The sequence below is a fragment of the Vanellus vanellus genome, assembly GCF_965231255.1.
Source record: "Vanellus vanellus genome assembly, contig: HAP1_SCAFFOLD_113, whole genome shotgun sequence".
Lineage (NCBI taxonomy): Eukaryota > Metazoa > Chordata > Aves > Charadriiformes > Charadriidae > Vanellus > Vanellus vanellus.
The window spans coordinates 427,903-445,097 of NW_028126755.1; the positions used below are offsets into that span (position 1 = coordinate 427,903).

General features: G+C 52.3%; 1 protein-coding gene across 1 annotated transcript; it reads right to left on the minus strand.

The window, feature by feature from the left end:
- Window positions 1-1,421: 1,421 nt before the first annotated feature.
- LOC309685786 (electroneutral sodium bicarbonate exchanger 1-like) lies at window positions 1,422-14,449 on the minus strand (the record flags this gene model as incomplete). Its single annotated transcript, XM_082501503.1, has 17 exons — window positions 1,422-1,427; window positions 3,039-3,173; window positions 3,274-3,447; window positions 4,711-4,779; window positions 5,570-5,821; window positions 6,417-6,578; window positions 6,932-7,045; window positions 7,750-7,911; window positions 8,791-8,896; window positions 8,999-9,244; window positions 10,040-10,173; window positions 10,308-10,475; window positions 11,239-11,379; window positions 11,821-11,908; window positions 12,287-12,438; window positions 13,969-14,122; window positions 14,314-14,449. Coding segments are annotated over 17 exons (2,399 nt in total), but the record flags the coding sequence as incomplete, so codon positions are not given.
- Between the last annotated feature and the right edge of the window lie 2,746 nt (window positions 14,450-17,195).

Sequence of the window (17,195 nt, forward strand, 5' to 3'; positions counted from 1 at the left end):
TTAAGGGCAGGGCAGCAATAGGGCTAGTACCACAGCCCCACAGCCACTGTGGGTCACCAGCGTAACGATTAAGTTAAAGTTTCTTTTGGGAAGGGGGGAGAGACGGGGACTCTCCTGCTCTGGGACCTTTCCCCTCCAGGGAGGCAGAGCCGGAGCAGCGAGCACGGTCCTGCCCGGAGAGCAGCGTGGAGGGGACGCGCACGGGCATCCCGGAGGAACAGCAGCAAGGAAACCCCGGTGCTGCACCTTTCCCTTCCTCCGAGCCTTTTTCTTTTCCTCTTTTTAAGGGCTCAACCAGTTTCTTCCCCCTCCGACCGTCACCGTGGGGCACTGGCACCAGCCGCTTTGCAAAACCCCATCCCGTAAAAGCCGCCTGATTTTGGCCCTGTTTGGGGATGCGCCGCTTCCATCCTTACAGAGCAAACTGATAGATTTGTTTTTCTCCCCCCTCCCCATTTAGCAAGAAGCACCAACGTGCCGTTGTCGCTTTGGGTCAGTTTGCTGCAGAAAAAGGCTCCCACAGGGGACGGGATAAGCCGATGGCAGGAGGGTCCCTGCACCCATCCCACCGCTGCTGGTGGAGGGCGGCAAGGGGACCTTTTCTTCGGGGTTGTCCTCTCCTCCCGGGCTCCGCGGCCCCACGCCGCAGCCCAACGACCCCCCCGAGACGGGAAGAGAGCCCGAGAACCATCTCTGCTCAACAGCTTCTTCCTGCAAAGGGGCAGGAAAAAGGAGGAGGAAAAGGCACCTTCCCACTTGCCTCCGGGCTCATCCCACCCTGCGAGAGAGACGCGGTTTTGCGAGGAGAGGGGAGGAGAAAAAAACACCACAGAGAGAGAGCCAGGGAGGGAAAAGGAAGGAAAGCGGAGGGACAGCGGAGGGGCCGCCCGGGGACACAGAGCCCCAGGTCTCACCTGGCCGCTCCCGCCACCACCCGGTGGATTGGAGGGGTTTGATCTGAAGCGCTGCCTTATATTAATTTAACAGCCGGGGGAGGAGAAGGCGCCATTTCTGCCTTTTGCAGCTTCCAGGCTGACGGCAGAGCCAAAACAAGAAAAATAATTATCATAAAAACAAACAAACAAACCAACAAACAAAAATTCCAAAAACACTCCAGTGTAAAACTGGAGCGCAGGGAGCAAATGCTTTTCCTTCGCCTTGGCCCAACCGCTCGGGCACTCCGCGCTGCCCCCCCACGGAGGGCATCCCTCTCCTGCCAGGGAGAGACAGGAGGGCGAACTGAAGGCAGGACCCCAAACCAGACCCGAGAACCTGGTCGTGATGAAGAAGAAAGTGGAGAAAGCGTCACATACAACAGAAACATTCAGAGTTTATTTTTGGGGAATAAAAAAAAAAGAGAAACAGAAGAGGAGTGAGATATTAAAAAAATAGCACTGAACGATGAAGCGGCAGCAGTCCCTCTACCGCTACAAAGCGGCAACAACCCATACATGAACACGCGGAGGCGGAACACCACCGAACTCCCACTGACTGTCATGTGCACCTCAGTTTGCTGCTCTGGAGAGAGGGAATGCCTGAAGCACACCAAGGACAGCTGAAACCATCGCCGTGGCTTAAAGGGGAATCCTCCAACTGGAAAACAAAATAAAAGCGGTTTCTGCCCATGTCTGCATGGGCACATCCCCGAGTCACGTTCTCACGCCTCTCCTTCAAAGTCAAGATTCCTACACATGAAAACTGGAGTTGGGGGGAAGGAGGAGAGAGAAAAGGAGGGAGAGAGTCATCAGTGGGGCTGCTGCCCCGCTCGTGGGACGGCGCCAGCAGAGAGGAGCTGGTTCGTGTGCCGCAGCCCTCGCCGCTTGCTCGGCATTGCCGGCAAAAAAAAAAAAAGCCGTAGGCACGTGCCACTGCTCGCAAAGGAGCACGGCCACGTTCCCACACGATCCTTTACCTCTTTCCTCCCCAGATTCAGACTGTTTCCGTGCTCATAGTGAGAGCCTTCCACACGGGTGTTTTTGATATCTCATCCAAGATATTAATCTCCGAAGGATCAGTCCTGCAATAAATATTTGAGACAGCAATCTGTGACTGTGGGAACTGACGCCACCCAGCGCATCAGCACCAGCAAGAGGAACGGGGGGGAGGAGAACCAAAGCTGCGCATAAGCACAGCGGGTTGGGCGGGAGGAGGAGGTTTGGAAGGCGAGCCGGAGAGCCGCAGAGCTACAGCTCTGTGCAAAGGCTCTGCACAGAATCCCAGACTGGTCAGGGCTGGAAGGGCCCTCTGGAGCTCACCCAGTCCCACGCCTGTCAGAGCAGAGGCACCTACAGCAGTGGCACAGGACACCTCCAGGCGGGTTTGGAATGTCTCCCGAGTGGGAGACTCTCCCACCTCTCTGGGCAGCCTGTGCCAGCGCTCTGCCGCCCGCCCTGCCCATAAATTTGCTCTTCCCACCAAGCTGAGTGCATGGCGCTGGGATGCTCAGCAAAGAAACATGGAGAAAATTCTGCCAACCCACTTCAGGCTAATCTTGCCGGGGGTCCTGCTGCTTGGTGGGGCTTTACCTGTCGCTGCTTGGCTTTGGGATATCCGCGCTGCTGGTCTTGCCCAGTTGCAGCCGAACGGAGTTTGCAGCAGCAGCTTCCATCATCTCCTGGGACTCCTGACATAAAAAGGGACAAATCAAAGTTCTCTGTCTATGATCGAAGTGGAGATAAACTAAACACCCAGCAAAGCCCACGTGCTGCCCTCTCCTTCTGACCTTCTGTTAGCGCAGCCGGGGAAAGACCTTTCACTCCAAACATTTTGGGGGGGGTTAAAACCACCCTTATGAGCAAATCTTTCCATCATAATTATAATGTTTATTATAAATGGCACCTTTAAAAATTATACCGCTATTCAAGTGTTAAGATCACTGCTAATTTAAAAACAAGGTTATGATGCGGGATCCAGGATGTCAGGATCTATTTCTATTGAGTTTGGATCTTCCCCCAACATTTCAAGAGAAGCTGTGACGGAAAGAGGCAATCTCAGAGCCCGAGGGAGACATCCAGCCCCGAGCACCCAGCAAGCATCACCTCTTCTTCTTTGGCTTCATTTTTGGCATCGGCCAACTTCTTCCTGCTTTCTGGCATAAGGTCATCCAAAAAGCTGAGCTCCCGCTTTGAGAAGCAGAAGTCCATCACTTTCCGGACAAACACGAGAGCCAAAACCTTCACAAAATGAGAGGGAAGAGGGGGTGAGGTGTGAGATGATGCTACATTTCACTCCGACGCTGCAAACGTCCCACTGCCGAGCGGCACCGGCTCTTACCATCATGGGAAAGATGATGGCAGCACGGGACACCTTGATGGCCCAGAGCAGGACGAGGCAGATGAGCTGGATCACGGTGAAGAAATGCACCTTCCGCAAGGGAACGTGCCGCAGGTAGATGAAATCCGGCTGGTGTTTTGCCGGCATCCAAAAGAGCTTCAAGCGATCGAAGAACTGCAAAATAAAAGCGGAAAAGTTACCCCTTGGGGCTGTGGAAAGTTTCCGGCCCTGTTGGGATGTGGAAGGAGTTTTCAGGATCTCGCGTGCAGTGAGAAATCCTGGATCCCACTTTGTTCCTCCCGGGAGCAGCACCCGTTTTCCCTTTGCTCCATCTATAAACCAGTGTGTCCATGAGAGCTGCCCACCAAATTGCAATTATTCCACATTCTTCTATTATAGAATCACAGAAGGGTTTAGGTTGGAAGGGACCTCGAAGACCAGCCAGTCCCACCCCCTGCCCTGGGCAGGGACACCTCCCACCAGCCCAGGTTGCTCCAAGCCCTGTCCAACCCAGCCTTGAACACCTCCAGGGATGGGGCAGCCACAGATTCTCAGGGCAACCTGCACTGGTGCCTCACCACCCTCACAGGGAAAAATTTCTCCCTGATATCTCATCTCAATCTGCCCTCTGTCAGTGTCAAACCATCCACCCTCGTCCCCTTGCTCCCCTCCCTCATCCAGAGTCGCTCCCCAACTCTCCTGGAGCCCCTTTAGGCACTGGACTCCCCAGAGACTTCTCTTCTCCGGGCTGAACGCCCCCAACTCTCCCAGCCTGTCCTCCCAGCAGAGGGGCTCCAGCCCTCCCAGCAGCTCCGGGGCCTCCTCTGCCCCCGCTCCACCAGGTCCATGGCTCTCCTGTGCTGCAGCCCCCGAGCTGGAGGCAGCACTGCAGGGGGTCTCCCCAGAGCAGAGCACAGCAGAGGGCACAATCCCCCCTCGCCCTGCCAGCCACACTGCTGATGCAGCCCAGGATGCGGTCGGCCTTCCGGGCTGCGATCGCGCATTGCCGGCTCACGGTGAGCTTCTCATCAGTCCGCACCCCCAGGTCCTCCTCATACCATCTCACCCCCCCTCCCTGTTCTTCTATAAAAATATATTTTTAATATATTCTATTCTTCTGTTTGTTATTTGGCATTTCTCAGCCCACTCAATCCCCCAGTGAGGATTCTCACCGGCAGTAGAAATCGCCTTCGCTTTGCACTGAATTCCCCCATTTTCACCGCACCAAACACTGCCCTGTCCCAAACTGTGACGCAGAGCGCGCTGAACTTGCCTGGTCCTCCCACCCTACGTACCTCCTGTGCCCCCACCAATCTTTTCCTTATACAAAATACTTTCACTGCCTGCTTTTGGGGAGGTTTTCTCCCACACCACTGCTTTTTTCCTGCGTCTCTGGAGATGACACAGCAGGGAGCTGCACGCTGTAAGAGTCCGTACCTGAATCCCTCTGAGCGACGACACGCCCATGTAGAGAAAGACACCGTAAAGCACAGGCATGGGTATAAACTGGGAAATTAAAAAAAAGAATGCAATAATTTATTTTTTTAATTGCATTTCCAGTATTACTGCTCTCTTCTAGAGGCACTGCCTAAAATTGCCTAAAGCTTTCCAGTTTCCACATGGTTAGAGATGTTTCAGCTCTCAACACGTAGAGGTTTTGTATGTGCGAGTGAGTGAGTGAATGCTCTGCTTTAGGCTGAGCTTCTGAGTTACGTTTCATTAGAATAATCCTGTTTTCCTGAAAGGTTGGAGGAAAATAGGTCATTTCACCCATGAAACTGTACGCCACGTTCTGTGACGGCAGAAGAACATTTCTACACATTTTTGTGGCAACACGCAAAAGCAAAGTGCCTCCTTTTAGCCTAGAGCTGTGGTGACTTTGTGGGAGGAACACACCAGGAAGCCCACGGGGATGATTTTGGTGTGTTTAGCTACTGGGAAAGGCTGTTGGGAGGCATTTGGGGGAGCAAATTGCATCCCATAAGGTGCTGCCTGCTTGAAAGAGAGCAGTGTACTGGTCTGAATCCGCTTCATCGTAACCCATAAACACAGGTGGGCCTGAGAGACACCTGGGAATTAACGCAGTTGTCCTGCTCGCTTGCCTCGAGGACACCAAACTGGGGTGTGAAGGGCTGGAAAGCGTAACTGAGGCTGGTTCCCACCGTGGGCCAAGCCTCAAGGTTTGGGATCACCTCCTTCTCTGCTCCACACCTACTCAGGCCTGGAGGGAGGGGATGGTTTTTGTCAAACCTCCAAAAAGCTCACGCTTGTTGGGCATTTTGCATTTTCCTCTTACCTTTAACACCGAAGTGAAGAAGACAGAGCAGCCCATGAGCACAAAGATCATCAAGCCGGTGACTCTCTGCTCTCGTATCCCCAGAAACTTGGGTTGTTCTCCTGGAGCCGAGCAGCCAGACTCCACTTTGAGGCTATTGACGTGGGTGATGGACAGGACAGTCGCAGCCACAAACCAGGGCAGCCCCATCACGGAGCACACCCCGAGCATCACGGCCACCATGAAAAGGTCCAGGTGGTACCCGCATCCTTTCTGTGGGCAGCAAAACAAGGAACAGAGCATCTCACAGCACAAGAGCGAGGACAACGTCGCAACTCAGACTCAAACCCTACTTGGGCGCAAGTCACCCTCTTGAAAATTTAAGAGAAGAATTGGCAAAAATAAGGATGGATCCGGTCTTTGCGCAAGCACCTTGCATGAAAATCTGGCAGGAGTTCAGACCAAGTGGATTTGGGAGGTTTGTGCAATAGCTACTTCTCAAAAAAAAACAAACAAAAAAGACTATTTTCATTCATAAAGAAAGTTCTACCACTGGCAAGCAAGGCGTGACCCCGAGTTATCCCTGGCAGTACGTCAAAACAGTTCGTTCCCCCAGCTCCTGCTGGCGTTTTGAAACAAAAACACGCTTCTATAGTGCTCGAAAATTAATTTGTTCCTCCAAAAGATTGCTCATCTGAACTGCCCTCGTTTGCTCCCTGTGACATCACTAATCCAGCAGAGCATCCTGCCACACAGCCTGACGTTGTCCCAAACCAACGCCTTCACAAAGCACTTGGCATAGGAGCTTCTCCCCACACCTGCAGCCCAGAGTGGGGTGGGGATGGGGTCAGCTCTTGCAGCCCCTTACCTTCAGCTTGTGCTCCTTCCTGTTGACAATGACAGCCGTGATCTGCTGGTCCATGAATATCAAGATGGTGCAGAGCAGAGCTGGGATGGGCGTGGCCAACACCGTCCACCAAGGGTTGGGCCCTATGGGGTTGATCAACCACCCGCGGTCGTCTCTGGTAGGCTGCAACAAAGCCAAAACACACATCAGGATCAACTCCCAGCCCAGCCACTTCACTGGCTTTGATTTTCCTCTCCATCGCTGTGCCGCCTCATCTCCTGGCCCTGCCTTCATGTCACCCTTTCCTACGGGGTTCAGCAGTGCCAGCGTCCTCATCGCAAGCACCTATAGATACTTCTGTAGGTATCAAGTTTTGGGGCTGGCTTCCTCTTTCCAGAAGGAAATGATGCACTCGGAGGTGGAAGAGGAGATGGTAACACCACCAGCATCCCCAGACTCAGCCCTGTCCTGTCCCACCATCACCTTGTGGCATCCCCAAGGGCTGAAAGCGGCTCCACACCAAAACACCCCATTACCTTGAACATGTGGGGGACATGGAGCTTCGGCGATGGGATCCCAACCAGGAAGTCAATGAGGACCATGATGACGATGGTGAGGAAGACACCGAAGTCACTTACTGTGGACCGTACCTGGAGCAAGAAAGCAGAGCTGAAAGGGACAGCACAAACGGGGCCATATCGTGAGATGGAAAAGTTAAAGACATCAACAGCATTAAGGCTGGTTAACACATTCCCACCACTCTGAGAAGATGCAGCCAAATCCCTCGGTTAGATACTGTTGCTGTGTTTGTACCTGCGAGATCTGGGGTCAGGCAATAAAAAAAGTTTAATTAGGTGGAAAAGGGTGGTTTAAATTCAAACCTTAAAAAAAAGCCAATTTCGTTATTAAAAAATAACGAAACAGACGTCTGCCACTACAGCTGCACTCACAGCTACAATGGGAATAAGGCACTGAGGCATCATTTACTCCTCAAAAGGAAGAAACAGTGTCTTTTGTGTCTTTTTCTATGGCAGTTCCTCATTTGAATCAACTTTCCCCTTGGGCACAGAAGGTGAAAAAAACCACAAACAAAAAACCAACAAACAACCCACTTTGGAAGACCTGATTTCCCACTGCCTGGGCAAAAAACTGCTCCGGGGCAGGTCACGAGGCAGGTGGGAAACGTTAGGATCGTTTTGCACTCCTGGAAATGAGTGAGGGACATGGAAGTTTGGCCTTCAAGGTCAACATTTCCCAGTTTGACCAAGCGGTGGCAAACACTGCTTAGTGCTCCTGGAAAGCCATTTTGGGAAATGAGTGTGGAGACTGCTGCTGGCCACTCTCTTCTACCTACTCTGGTTGGGAAGTAGCGGCTGGTTTTAAACTTCCTCAATAAGCCCGACAGGACAAAGGTGGAGAAGAAGAGGATGCAGCACCAGAAGAAGACATCAGGTGTGTAGGGGCCATTGTGTCCACAGGCAGGTCCATGAAACTCTCCATGCAAATACCGACATTCCTGGGGAAACAGAGCGTCAGGACACAAAGGTAGTGCACATGCGGCAAGGAAACCTCGGATAACTAGGGAGTTTGGAGGATCTTGCTCCAAGATCCGTGACCTCGGGACTGCTGCTGCCAGTGGCGATTTATATTTCACGATCAGCAGCAGCTGAATAAGTGACACATGGAACTACACACGACAGCGGAGAGAGGAGATGTGATGGGACACCGTACCACAGACCTATGGCACATCCTCTGCTTGAACAGCAGGTAACCGTGGCTGAAGAAGACACCAGAGGGGAAGGAAACACTGGAAACTCTTGGGGACGGGGAAGGAGGGCTAAGACAACAGTGGCTGGAAAGGAGAAGAGACAAATTGTCCCTTCCCAGGGGCGGGCTCACAGGACACGGCCAAGGGGGGTGAAGATGTCCATAAGAGCATCCCACCCTGTGCCTGAGCTCTGCTTCCAGCAACAATGGCCCAAGGGGCTGCTCAGACATGCAAGTTTATGCACGTACCTTCAGACAGCGCGGAGTAAGAAAGCAAGGCCTGGAGTTACTAGGAACCAATTAAGGAAGCTAATTACAGCCTTCAAGCATGAACTTAAGTTCTCCAACTTCTCCAATAACCAAAACACCCACTGAACCTTGCTCCCAGACAGAACCGCTGTCCTGAGGACGACAGTTATTGCCCACCATGTCGGGGATGAGGTGGACTCTCCTTCCCAGGCCCAAGTGGGTTAAACCCACACCATAGACTGAAGTAACGACTTTTCAGAGCAGCACTGGAACAAGTTGGAAGCCCACCATCACCTGAAGGGCTCTGAGCTTTGCACCAGGCCAGCACCCCTGGACCCCGCGGCCACGGCACGAGGAAGCAGTGACTCGGGGCACTTACAGTCACCGTGAGGTTCTCCCAGGTGATGCCAGACACATTGATCTTGGTGCTCTCCCAGAACTGCAGGGTTTCGTTGCTGGGATGGGTCGGTGCCTCACACTTACAGCTGGGAGGAGAGAAGCCAAGACAGGGGTGAGGGGAAGGCGATGGAGGTGCAGCCCTGAGCTCCTGCCAAGGGGCAGCGGCGTTTTAGGAGGAAGAAACCCACTAGGAGATGGTGAGGAAGTCCAGCTTGCTGTGCGTGTGCACAGGGTAGGTCACTCGCAGGTGACTCAGCTTCTCCAGAGCCTCGTAGATGAAGATGATGCAGGTGAGGGAGGCGAAGGCTTCTTCGGTGAAGCGGGTGATGTAGCACACCAAAGAGCTAGCATCGGTGGCCACCAGCACTACGCAGAAGAAGGCGGTCCACAGACCGATGCACGCCCGTAGAGAGAGATAGGAGAGCGCGTAGTCCCTGGGAAAGTAAAAGAAAACGCAGGGTGGAGAGGGCAGCAAGAGGCTCCGAGCCGTGCCTTCCTTCGGGGAAAGTCGGCAGCAATTCAGGAGCGTGTCAAGGCTGCAGATGGTAAATGCAGTTTCCTGCATTCCTGCCTCGGAGACTAATTGAGGTCAGGTCCCTGTTGCGGAAGGTGGTGTTCTCCCACATCACCCCGATGCCCTAACAGCGAAACCGGCTGGGTTTGCACTCAGTTACTTGCTGCCAGCAAGCTGGGGCTTCATAATAAATTTAATTGCAAAAAGGGGGGTTAATCTCCCATCACAGTTGCCACAACAAAAAGACTGTCATGGAAAATATCCATTTCGCCTGAAAAGCTCCTGCTTTCTCAAAAATCATCAAAACATTGGACCAGAAAACTCTTTGGATATGTGGGTAAAATATATTTCCACTTCCAGCAAAAATCATGCAAAAAAGTGCCCGAGTTTGTACTGAGAGGAAAGCAAATCTTCCCTCATTCCCAAACCAGAGTCATTTGTCTCATCTTCCCTGTGCAGCCCATCTTGGGCATCCACATCCTTGTGGTTTCTCCTCCTCCTGCTCTTTCACTTTAACCCTAAAAACCCCGGACCACCCCATCCAACCTTCAGAGACCGGGGGCTCCTGCACTGTCACATACTAAAGCAGCAGCGCGTGATGTCTGTGACACAGAAGACAACTTAAATCTACCAACTACCACTAAGAAAAACATCTTTTCTCCATCCCTGCCTTCTGAAGGCGCTCGCAGCACCTGGCCGCAGCAGCCAGCCTTACTTGCAGAATTTGTAGAGGACCTTCTCGAACACGAGGACGGGGCCGGTGCTGCCAAGAAGGGCGAGAGGTTGGCCAGCAAAGAGGGAATACACCACGCCGGTCATGGATGCGCCCAGCAGCGACTCCATGGCACTCTGTCCGGGGAAGAGAGGCAGCAGTGAGTAATTAAATCATTAGAGGGAAAAAAACAAGTGCAAATTCACTGCAGCAAGGACTTTTGCATGAGTTTTGTCCTCCCCCGTGCCACCCAACAGAGAGAGGTGCTCACTATGTGGCCGTTGGTCGCCTCCCCCAGCAGTCCCCCGAAGGTGATGATGGGGGACATGCAGGCACAGTAGAGGAAGAGGAAGGACGCCAGACACTGCAGGCTCAGACCATCCCGAAAGTCACTCCAGAACCAGGGGGCTTTTCGCTTCACATCCCGGATCAAACCTCCAAAGAGCCTGGAGGAAGAAAAAAAAAAAACAACAAAAAAACATTATCGTGGAAGACCACGTTAAGTTTTCTTGGCTGAGGAAGGACAATCACAAGCACAGAGTAACTTCCGTTGCTAAAAAGAAGTCTCCTTCTTCCATTTTAGCCCCAGTAGAAACTGAGGCATACAAAAAAACCCCTCCAACAAAAAGAAAAAGAGACCAAACCTGAGAGCCCGTCCCCTCTTATTGCAACAGTCCCTCACTTTGAGAAGCAGCAGAGCTCTACCTGGAGGTACTTACACATCTGCTTCCACCCCAAAGCAAGAAAACCTCTGTGCAACCATGCTGTGGCTCAGCCCAGCTGCCCAAATGTCCCACCCGCCCAGCCCAGGGGACCAAGCTGGGAACCTGGAGCCCCTTCACTGACCCAGTTCACCCCAAAACTCTGCTAGAAGGGAGGTGCGCACTCAGATTTTAGGGGCAAACAGAAAAGCACCCCACCAAACTATTTCAGTTCACACCTTCCTGTCCGCTCCAGTTCAGGACCGCTGTGTTTCTCCGGCTTGCTGTGAGAAGCACTGTCATCGAGAGCTTCTGGCACCTTCCTTTTTTCCTGTTAAAATGGAAATAAGATAAAGATATGTCTTTGCAGCCACTGGCTTGTTTTGCTTTTTGGGCTGGGTACGTGACCTGTGAATTTGGGCCCCTGAGCAGCACCCCCAGCCGTGCTGCCCTCCTGCCCATCCCCCTCGTGCCTCCTTCTGCCGCAGCACCCACCTGCGAAGGGACGTTTTTCGGGGGCTCAATTCGGATAGAGGGATCCCACTCTCCTGGCGGCAAAACCATGACCTGATCCAGAAACTCATCGATGCCAGCCACCAGGTCAGCCCGGTTCTTGGCTTTATAGGCAACGTCGTGGAAAACCTGCCGTAGGAGACAACCTGGTGAGAGGATGACCCATCTCGGATGTCCTAACCAGTGCAATTAAGTCTTGGCTAAATGCAAGGTCATTTCCCCCAAATCGCCTGTTGGATTGAAATGGCAGGAAATATTCCCCCCAAAGGAAAAATCTGTGCATCACAGTATTTGTAACCATCTCCACCAGGCTTCCGTCCCCCATGGCACACCACAGCCTTCTGCTTCAAGAGGAGAAGTTTCACTGGCCCTGGCAATGCCACCACTGGGGACAGCGTGCTGGGGACCCTGGGGAGAAGGATGAGGCACAGGCTGCAGCCCAGGTGGGATTTTAGCCTCCAGCAGGCAGCTAAGAGGGACAGCAAACCCTCTTCCTCACTACTACAGAGACAGGGAGAGGTGAAGAAAGCCCCAAAAAATGACCCGGAGATATCTCTTATCTCGTCACACCTCATCCGTCATGATAGTAGCCATGGACCTGCCGATCTCATGGTACTGATGGGCTTTTCCTCCTGGTCCAAGCAAAACAAACAGGAACCTAGGCAAGAAAACCAAAATGAGAGAGAAGAACATGGCCTCACTCAAAGGGTGCCCAAGGAAATCCCTGGGAGCTCCCAGCCCAGAGCATGGCTCCAGGGGGGACGTGTAGGCTCACCGACTCCGGTGATGAATTTGAAATGCATCAAAACCAAATGCAAATTTGAATTTTGGGCCAACTTTCATTAAAATTGGCCAATGGGTTTAAAAGCTCCAGCAGGGAAGGGAGGAATGAAAGCAAGGAGATGTGGGTGGGAGAAACGTGCTTGCTCCCACTGGCCGTGTTCCCCTGGGACACCCAACTGATGCGTGAATTTGGTGTTTTGTTGTGGTGTTTGTTTTTTTTTTTAAATAAAAACTTTGTGCTTCTCATTCAGACCTCGTTGGGATGGGAACTTCCGTCATGCCCAAGAGAAGGACAGCCGGGGTCAGGCGGACAAATGCCACGATGGGCTGGCGAAGGAAATCCAGCTCTCCTACGAGCACGTTGCACGCTTCAGCCCCGGTGGGAATTTTCTTCATGAAGCGCAGCTCCGCCTGGGCACAACAAGGGATTTTCAGGCCATTACCCCAAAAGCAAAGCCCACAGCACTCTGCAGAACACTCAGTTTGCAAGAGCAAATCTGGCCCTAAAGGCGTAAGAAAGCTACGAGTGTCTCACCTTGCTTAGATCCATCGCATTGCTGTCATAGTTCACCCCATTTTTAGCTTCTGCAGTGGTGGGAGATGGGTGAGGAGTGAGTGTTTGGGCTGGGAGGAGAAAGAAAGACACTCAGAAAGACAGGCAAGGAGCAATCGGGACGCTTCTTTGCCAGGAGAAGTCTAATGGGGCCAAAGCCCTGCAGAAACCTTCACCTGGTGCCAAAGCCTGGCAGAAACCCTCACCGGGTACCAAACCCTGCAGGAACCCTCACCTGGCTTGTCGAGGGGATGCACGTCTAACTGCTTCTTGCTCGTGTCAGCAAATGAGCAGACGATGGAGAGAAGGTTGTTTCTTTTCTTCTCGTTCTGATGGTGATGCTTCTTCAAAAGCACTTCTCGAACTTTCACCCGCATGCGCTCATCAAACTCCACAGACTGCTCTTGCTGGCCCAAGATCATATCTGGAGATGGCAACGGGAAACGAAGCCGTCAGAGCAGAAAGTCCCCAAGCCCCGACCCCTCAAGCCCCCGGCGAAGGCTGCACCACGCAGGATACCCTAACGCGGGCTCAGCCTTGCTTAGCAAGACGTTTTAATGCAGTTCAGCCTTTGCAGCGAAAGGAAGAATTCTCTTTTGCTAAAAGCCATCATCAAAGTGCTTATTCATCACTCCGCTCAGATAATTATTCCCCATCCTAGATAATGTCATTTTTTTGCCCGATCTGGCGTTTCTAGACAGACTCTCTAGACTGGACACATTTCAACAAATTATAAGCAATCTCTAGCACAGACTTTCCCAGAGTTTCCTTTGCCCATCAACTGCAATTTGCCAAGCCCGGGGAGAAACGTGCTAAGAACGGCTCCGACTTCTCCAGCTCTTGCAAGGGCTGAATGGAGACCTGCCAGTCAAAGATAATTTCTCCAAAGCCGCTTTTTCAATTAACTTCAATTATCTTCCCCACAGAAATATGCTGCTTGGTCACCTGCCAGATAAACTCTGCCTTTAAAGCTCTTAAATCCTGGATGTTAAGGCAAGAGGAAAAAAAAACAAAACAAAGAACGGGAGGAAACAGCTTGTAGTAAGTAGCTTATTTAAGGAGGTTCAGCTCTTAGGCAGACTCCGTGTTCCTGAGAGCAGCCTGCCAAGCCCTGACACTCCTTTCTGGCCGGAGAATATTCTCTAATCGCCTCTCTGACCCCACAAATTGCTTTCAAAAGGCTCCCATACTGGGAGAAAAAGCTGATGTGACTGTTGTACACCCAGTCTACATCCAAAAAGCAACCCACGATTTAAAAACACAGCGCGACTTCTGGAAAAGGATGTGCCATTGGGGCAGGGTTTGATACGGGAGTGAAGGGCACCGCGGCAAATTGAGCTCAGCCGTTCCCGGCGGGACGCAGCGTGCTCAGTACCTGCGATCTCTTCGATGCTGTTGGCACAAACGTCCAGCAGCACTATCCCGTTGCTGATGCAGCTCCGCAGCTCAAAGAGGCTGTGCAAGGACAGCGTGGCCACGTAGGGCTTGCTCCAGCGCTCGCCGCCATCTTCCACGTCCTCCTCAAACTTCAGCCACCTGCGGACATCAGGCACGATCAGCCCCGTTGCAAGAAAACAGCCTCAGCTCTGCAACCCCTTCGGTGCAGCTACGGGGCGGCAAGAGGAGAAGGCTCCGCGCATCGGCACCTGCAGCTGCAAAAGCTTCGCGTTCCGGAGAGCGGAAGGCAGAGCCCACGGCCGCCACCGCAGCCGGCGGCAGGGATTTACCTTGCCGTTTCCTTCCACTCGGCATCTTCACCCGCCTTCAGGAAGATCTCATCCAGCTCAGTGAACAAGTGGTGGGGAACATGCTGCTCGTCCTCCTCGGTGCTGAGGATGAACTGCACCCGCTGGGATGGGGTGTCTGGGGGTAGAAGATAAATCCCGTTACCACACCTGCATTCGACCCGTCACGCTCACACGCAAAGTGGCCATCGATTGGCACCAGTTCAGCCCTAAATATTGGGCTAGCCCCTCTCCCCCGGGTCTGGCCAGGCTTGCACAGAGCCACGGAGAAGGAGAAGCATCTGTTCCACCTCTGCATAAGGACGGGCCACTTTCCTTCCCCACGTTTCCATTTTTAAAGGCAGGATCCCTCTAAGGAAGACCAGCCTCAATCCATTATGCCTTCAACTGCTTCCCAAATAATGCCACTTTCCCTCAGAAGAACAGCAAACCACACAAATCAGCCACACAGACCTGCTTGCAGAGGACCCCGGCACCCACGCAGCCCCGAGAAGGCTCGTGAACACTGCGGCGGGACTTACAGTGGTAGCCCTGCTCCATTGGGGCACAGTCCTTCTCCCGTTCCTTCTTCCGATGCTTCTGGCGGTGGGGTCGGTGGTGCCGGTGGCACCGGTGGCTTTGCCTCACCAGCGGCATCCGCACGCCCACGGACAGGGTGCGGTGGCCTGCGAAAAAAGCAGTGTTCGCATCACTCTCGATATTGCGGAGACGGTTGACGCCGCTGCCACGATTAAACCAGCGCATCCATCCCAGGAGGAAACACCAACTTCTCTTCATTTTAGTTTCACTGCATCCCCGAATGTCAGAGACATCCTTTTTTCCAAGCCTGTTTTACTCTAACTTTGCAACAACAGAGCAACAACAAGCGATGGCTCCGGGTCACCTAAAAGTGCCCTGAAAATATCAACCCTTGTCTAAAATTCCAGCTTTGGCTGGACAACACTCAGACCTGCTCATTAAGCAGTGACAGAAGGTAATTATTTTTAAAATCTTTGTATGGCACAAGGCAACAAGAGGAGATCCAATCAGTCCTGTGATAATGAAGTCTGGAACAAAAAAAAAAGAAAATCACAGCCCTGTGTCTGCAGCCATCAAATTATTCTCCTGACCTCTCCAAGCCAAGAGCAGCCTCTGAGAAAACAAGCTGGGAACTACCAAGCTCTGTGGCCAACGCTCACACCGCAGATGCCATGGGGGCTTTTTCCCCTCTGTCTAAAAGCCATAATATTAAAACAATGTGAAAATAACTGTGCTTGTTTATTTAGAAGCACGCCACGTTTCGCTGCAGGTGATGCATACGCTGAGCACAGGACGCGGCAGGGACTTAGTGTGACGGAAAAACGCGTGGGGCTGGTGGCACCTCTCCCGACTCACCTTCCAGCTCCTCCTTCTCATAGTGAATAGTGACAGCGGTGCTCGTTCTTCCCTGGTCAATCACCGCCTCCTCGTCGTGTCTCTGTTTAGTGAGGAGAAGAAGATACAAGTTGGGACCAGGTGAGGAGAGCTCCCTTACGTCCTCCCAGTCATCACCCATCCCTGCGGCCACGTGAGCCCAAGAGCATCACACCTCTGCGTATCTCCTCCTCCAGGCACAGCCCTAAAAACACAGACTTGGAGGTTTTTATTCCCATACCCAAATAAAACCACCTGTAATGTCACCTGTATTGTATATACCGTGAGTCTGGAAGGATTTACTAAAAGGGGAGACAGTTGAGTGTTTCAAACCAAAACCAAACCTCCTGCTTCGTTCTTGTGGTTCCTTTCGAAAAATTAAAATTAAAAAAGGGATTTCCAAACTGGGGGTGGAGTGGGGTGGGGGAACCCAACTCCACACTTTTGAGCACAGCCAGTTTCGTTCTCCAAAAGTGATACCTGCAGGACTCACTAGATGGCACTTGGCCACAGGACATGGCCACCATCAACCTCCAAAGGCCCTCAAGAATCTGCAAGGGTGAAGCTTCGACTTCAGCCCAACCAGGCTCGGGCTTCTCTTGCTGCAAGCCTGCTTTCCACACAAAACTGCGTTTTTCTCCTCAAAAGAAAAGCCAAAGGCTAACAGCTAATGCCCTCCTTGGCTGAAATACCACTGCCAGTGCTGCACAAAGAGCATCTGTGCCTTAAAAGCTGAAGGAGAATTACAGGCGTTCTCTTCTCCCCTTGCCCCTGGGCTGGGGAAGGGCATCACCGGGATCACCACGCTCAAAGAAATAAAAACCCAACCACGTCTCACACTCAAGTCGCAACTGCAACTTTGAAAGGGCCTCCAGGAAACCCTTCTCTTTAGAGAAGAGCAAAACACCAGAAATCTGCTTTTTATCCCCCAAATCCCTGCTTCGACTGAATGGCATCATCTGCTGCCACGCAGCAGCGACACTCGGGAAGCTCACACCTCCCGCTCACCAGTTAATTTAATGAGCAAAAGGAACAAACGTTCCCATCTGGGAATGAGTTTTTTCTGGCCCCCGAGTACTAATTTCAAAGCCGACTTGCTGCGACCTCCCCGCCACCTCCCGGCACTTGCCCGCGTCACCCGGCAGCCGGATTATGACGCGCCTGTGGCTTTCCCGTCCTCTCTCCCACAACGATCTCCACCACCCTCCGTCCCTTCTTAGCAATGCGTCTACTCCCCTCCAGATTTACCGGAAAAAAAACTCAAAAACCCAAACCCCATCCTCAGAAAAGGCACGGGACAAAAGGGGCTTAATCAAATCGCTTTAAATGGCAATTTTAGTAAAATCATTACTTAAGTAAAACACCAATTTGAATTAAATCGCAATTTAAGTAAAATCGCCACCGAAATAAAACCCCAATTTGAATTAAATCATTGTTTAAATTAAATCGCAACTTAGATACAATCACAATTG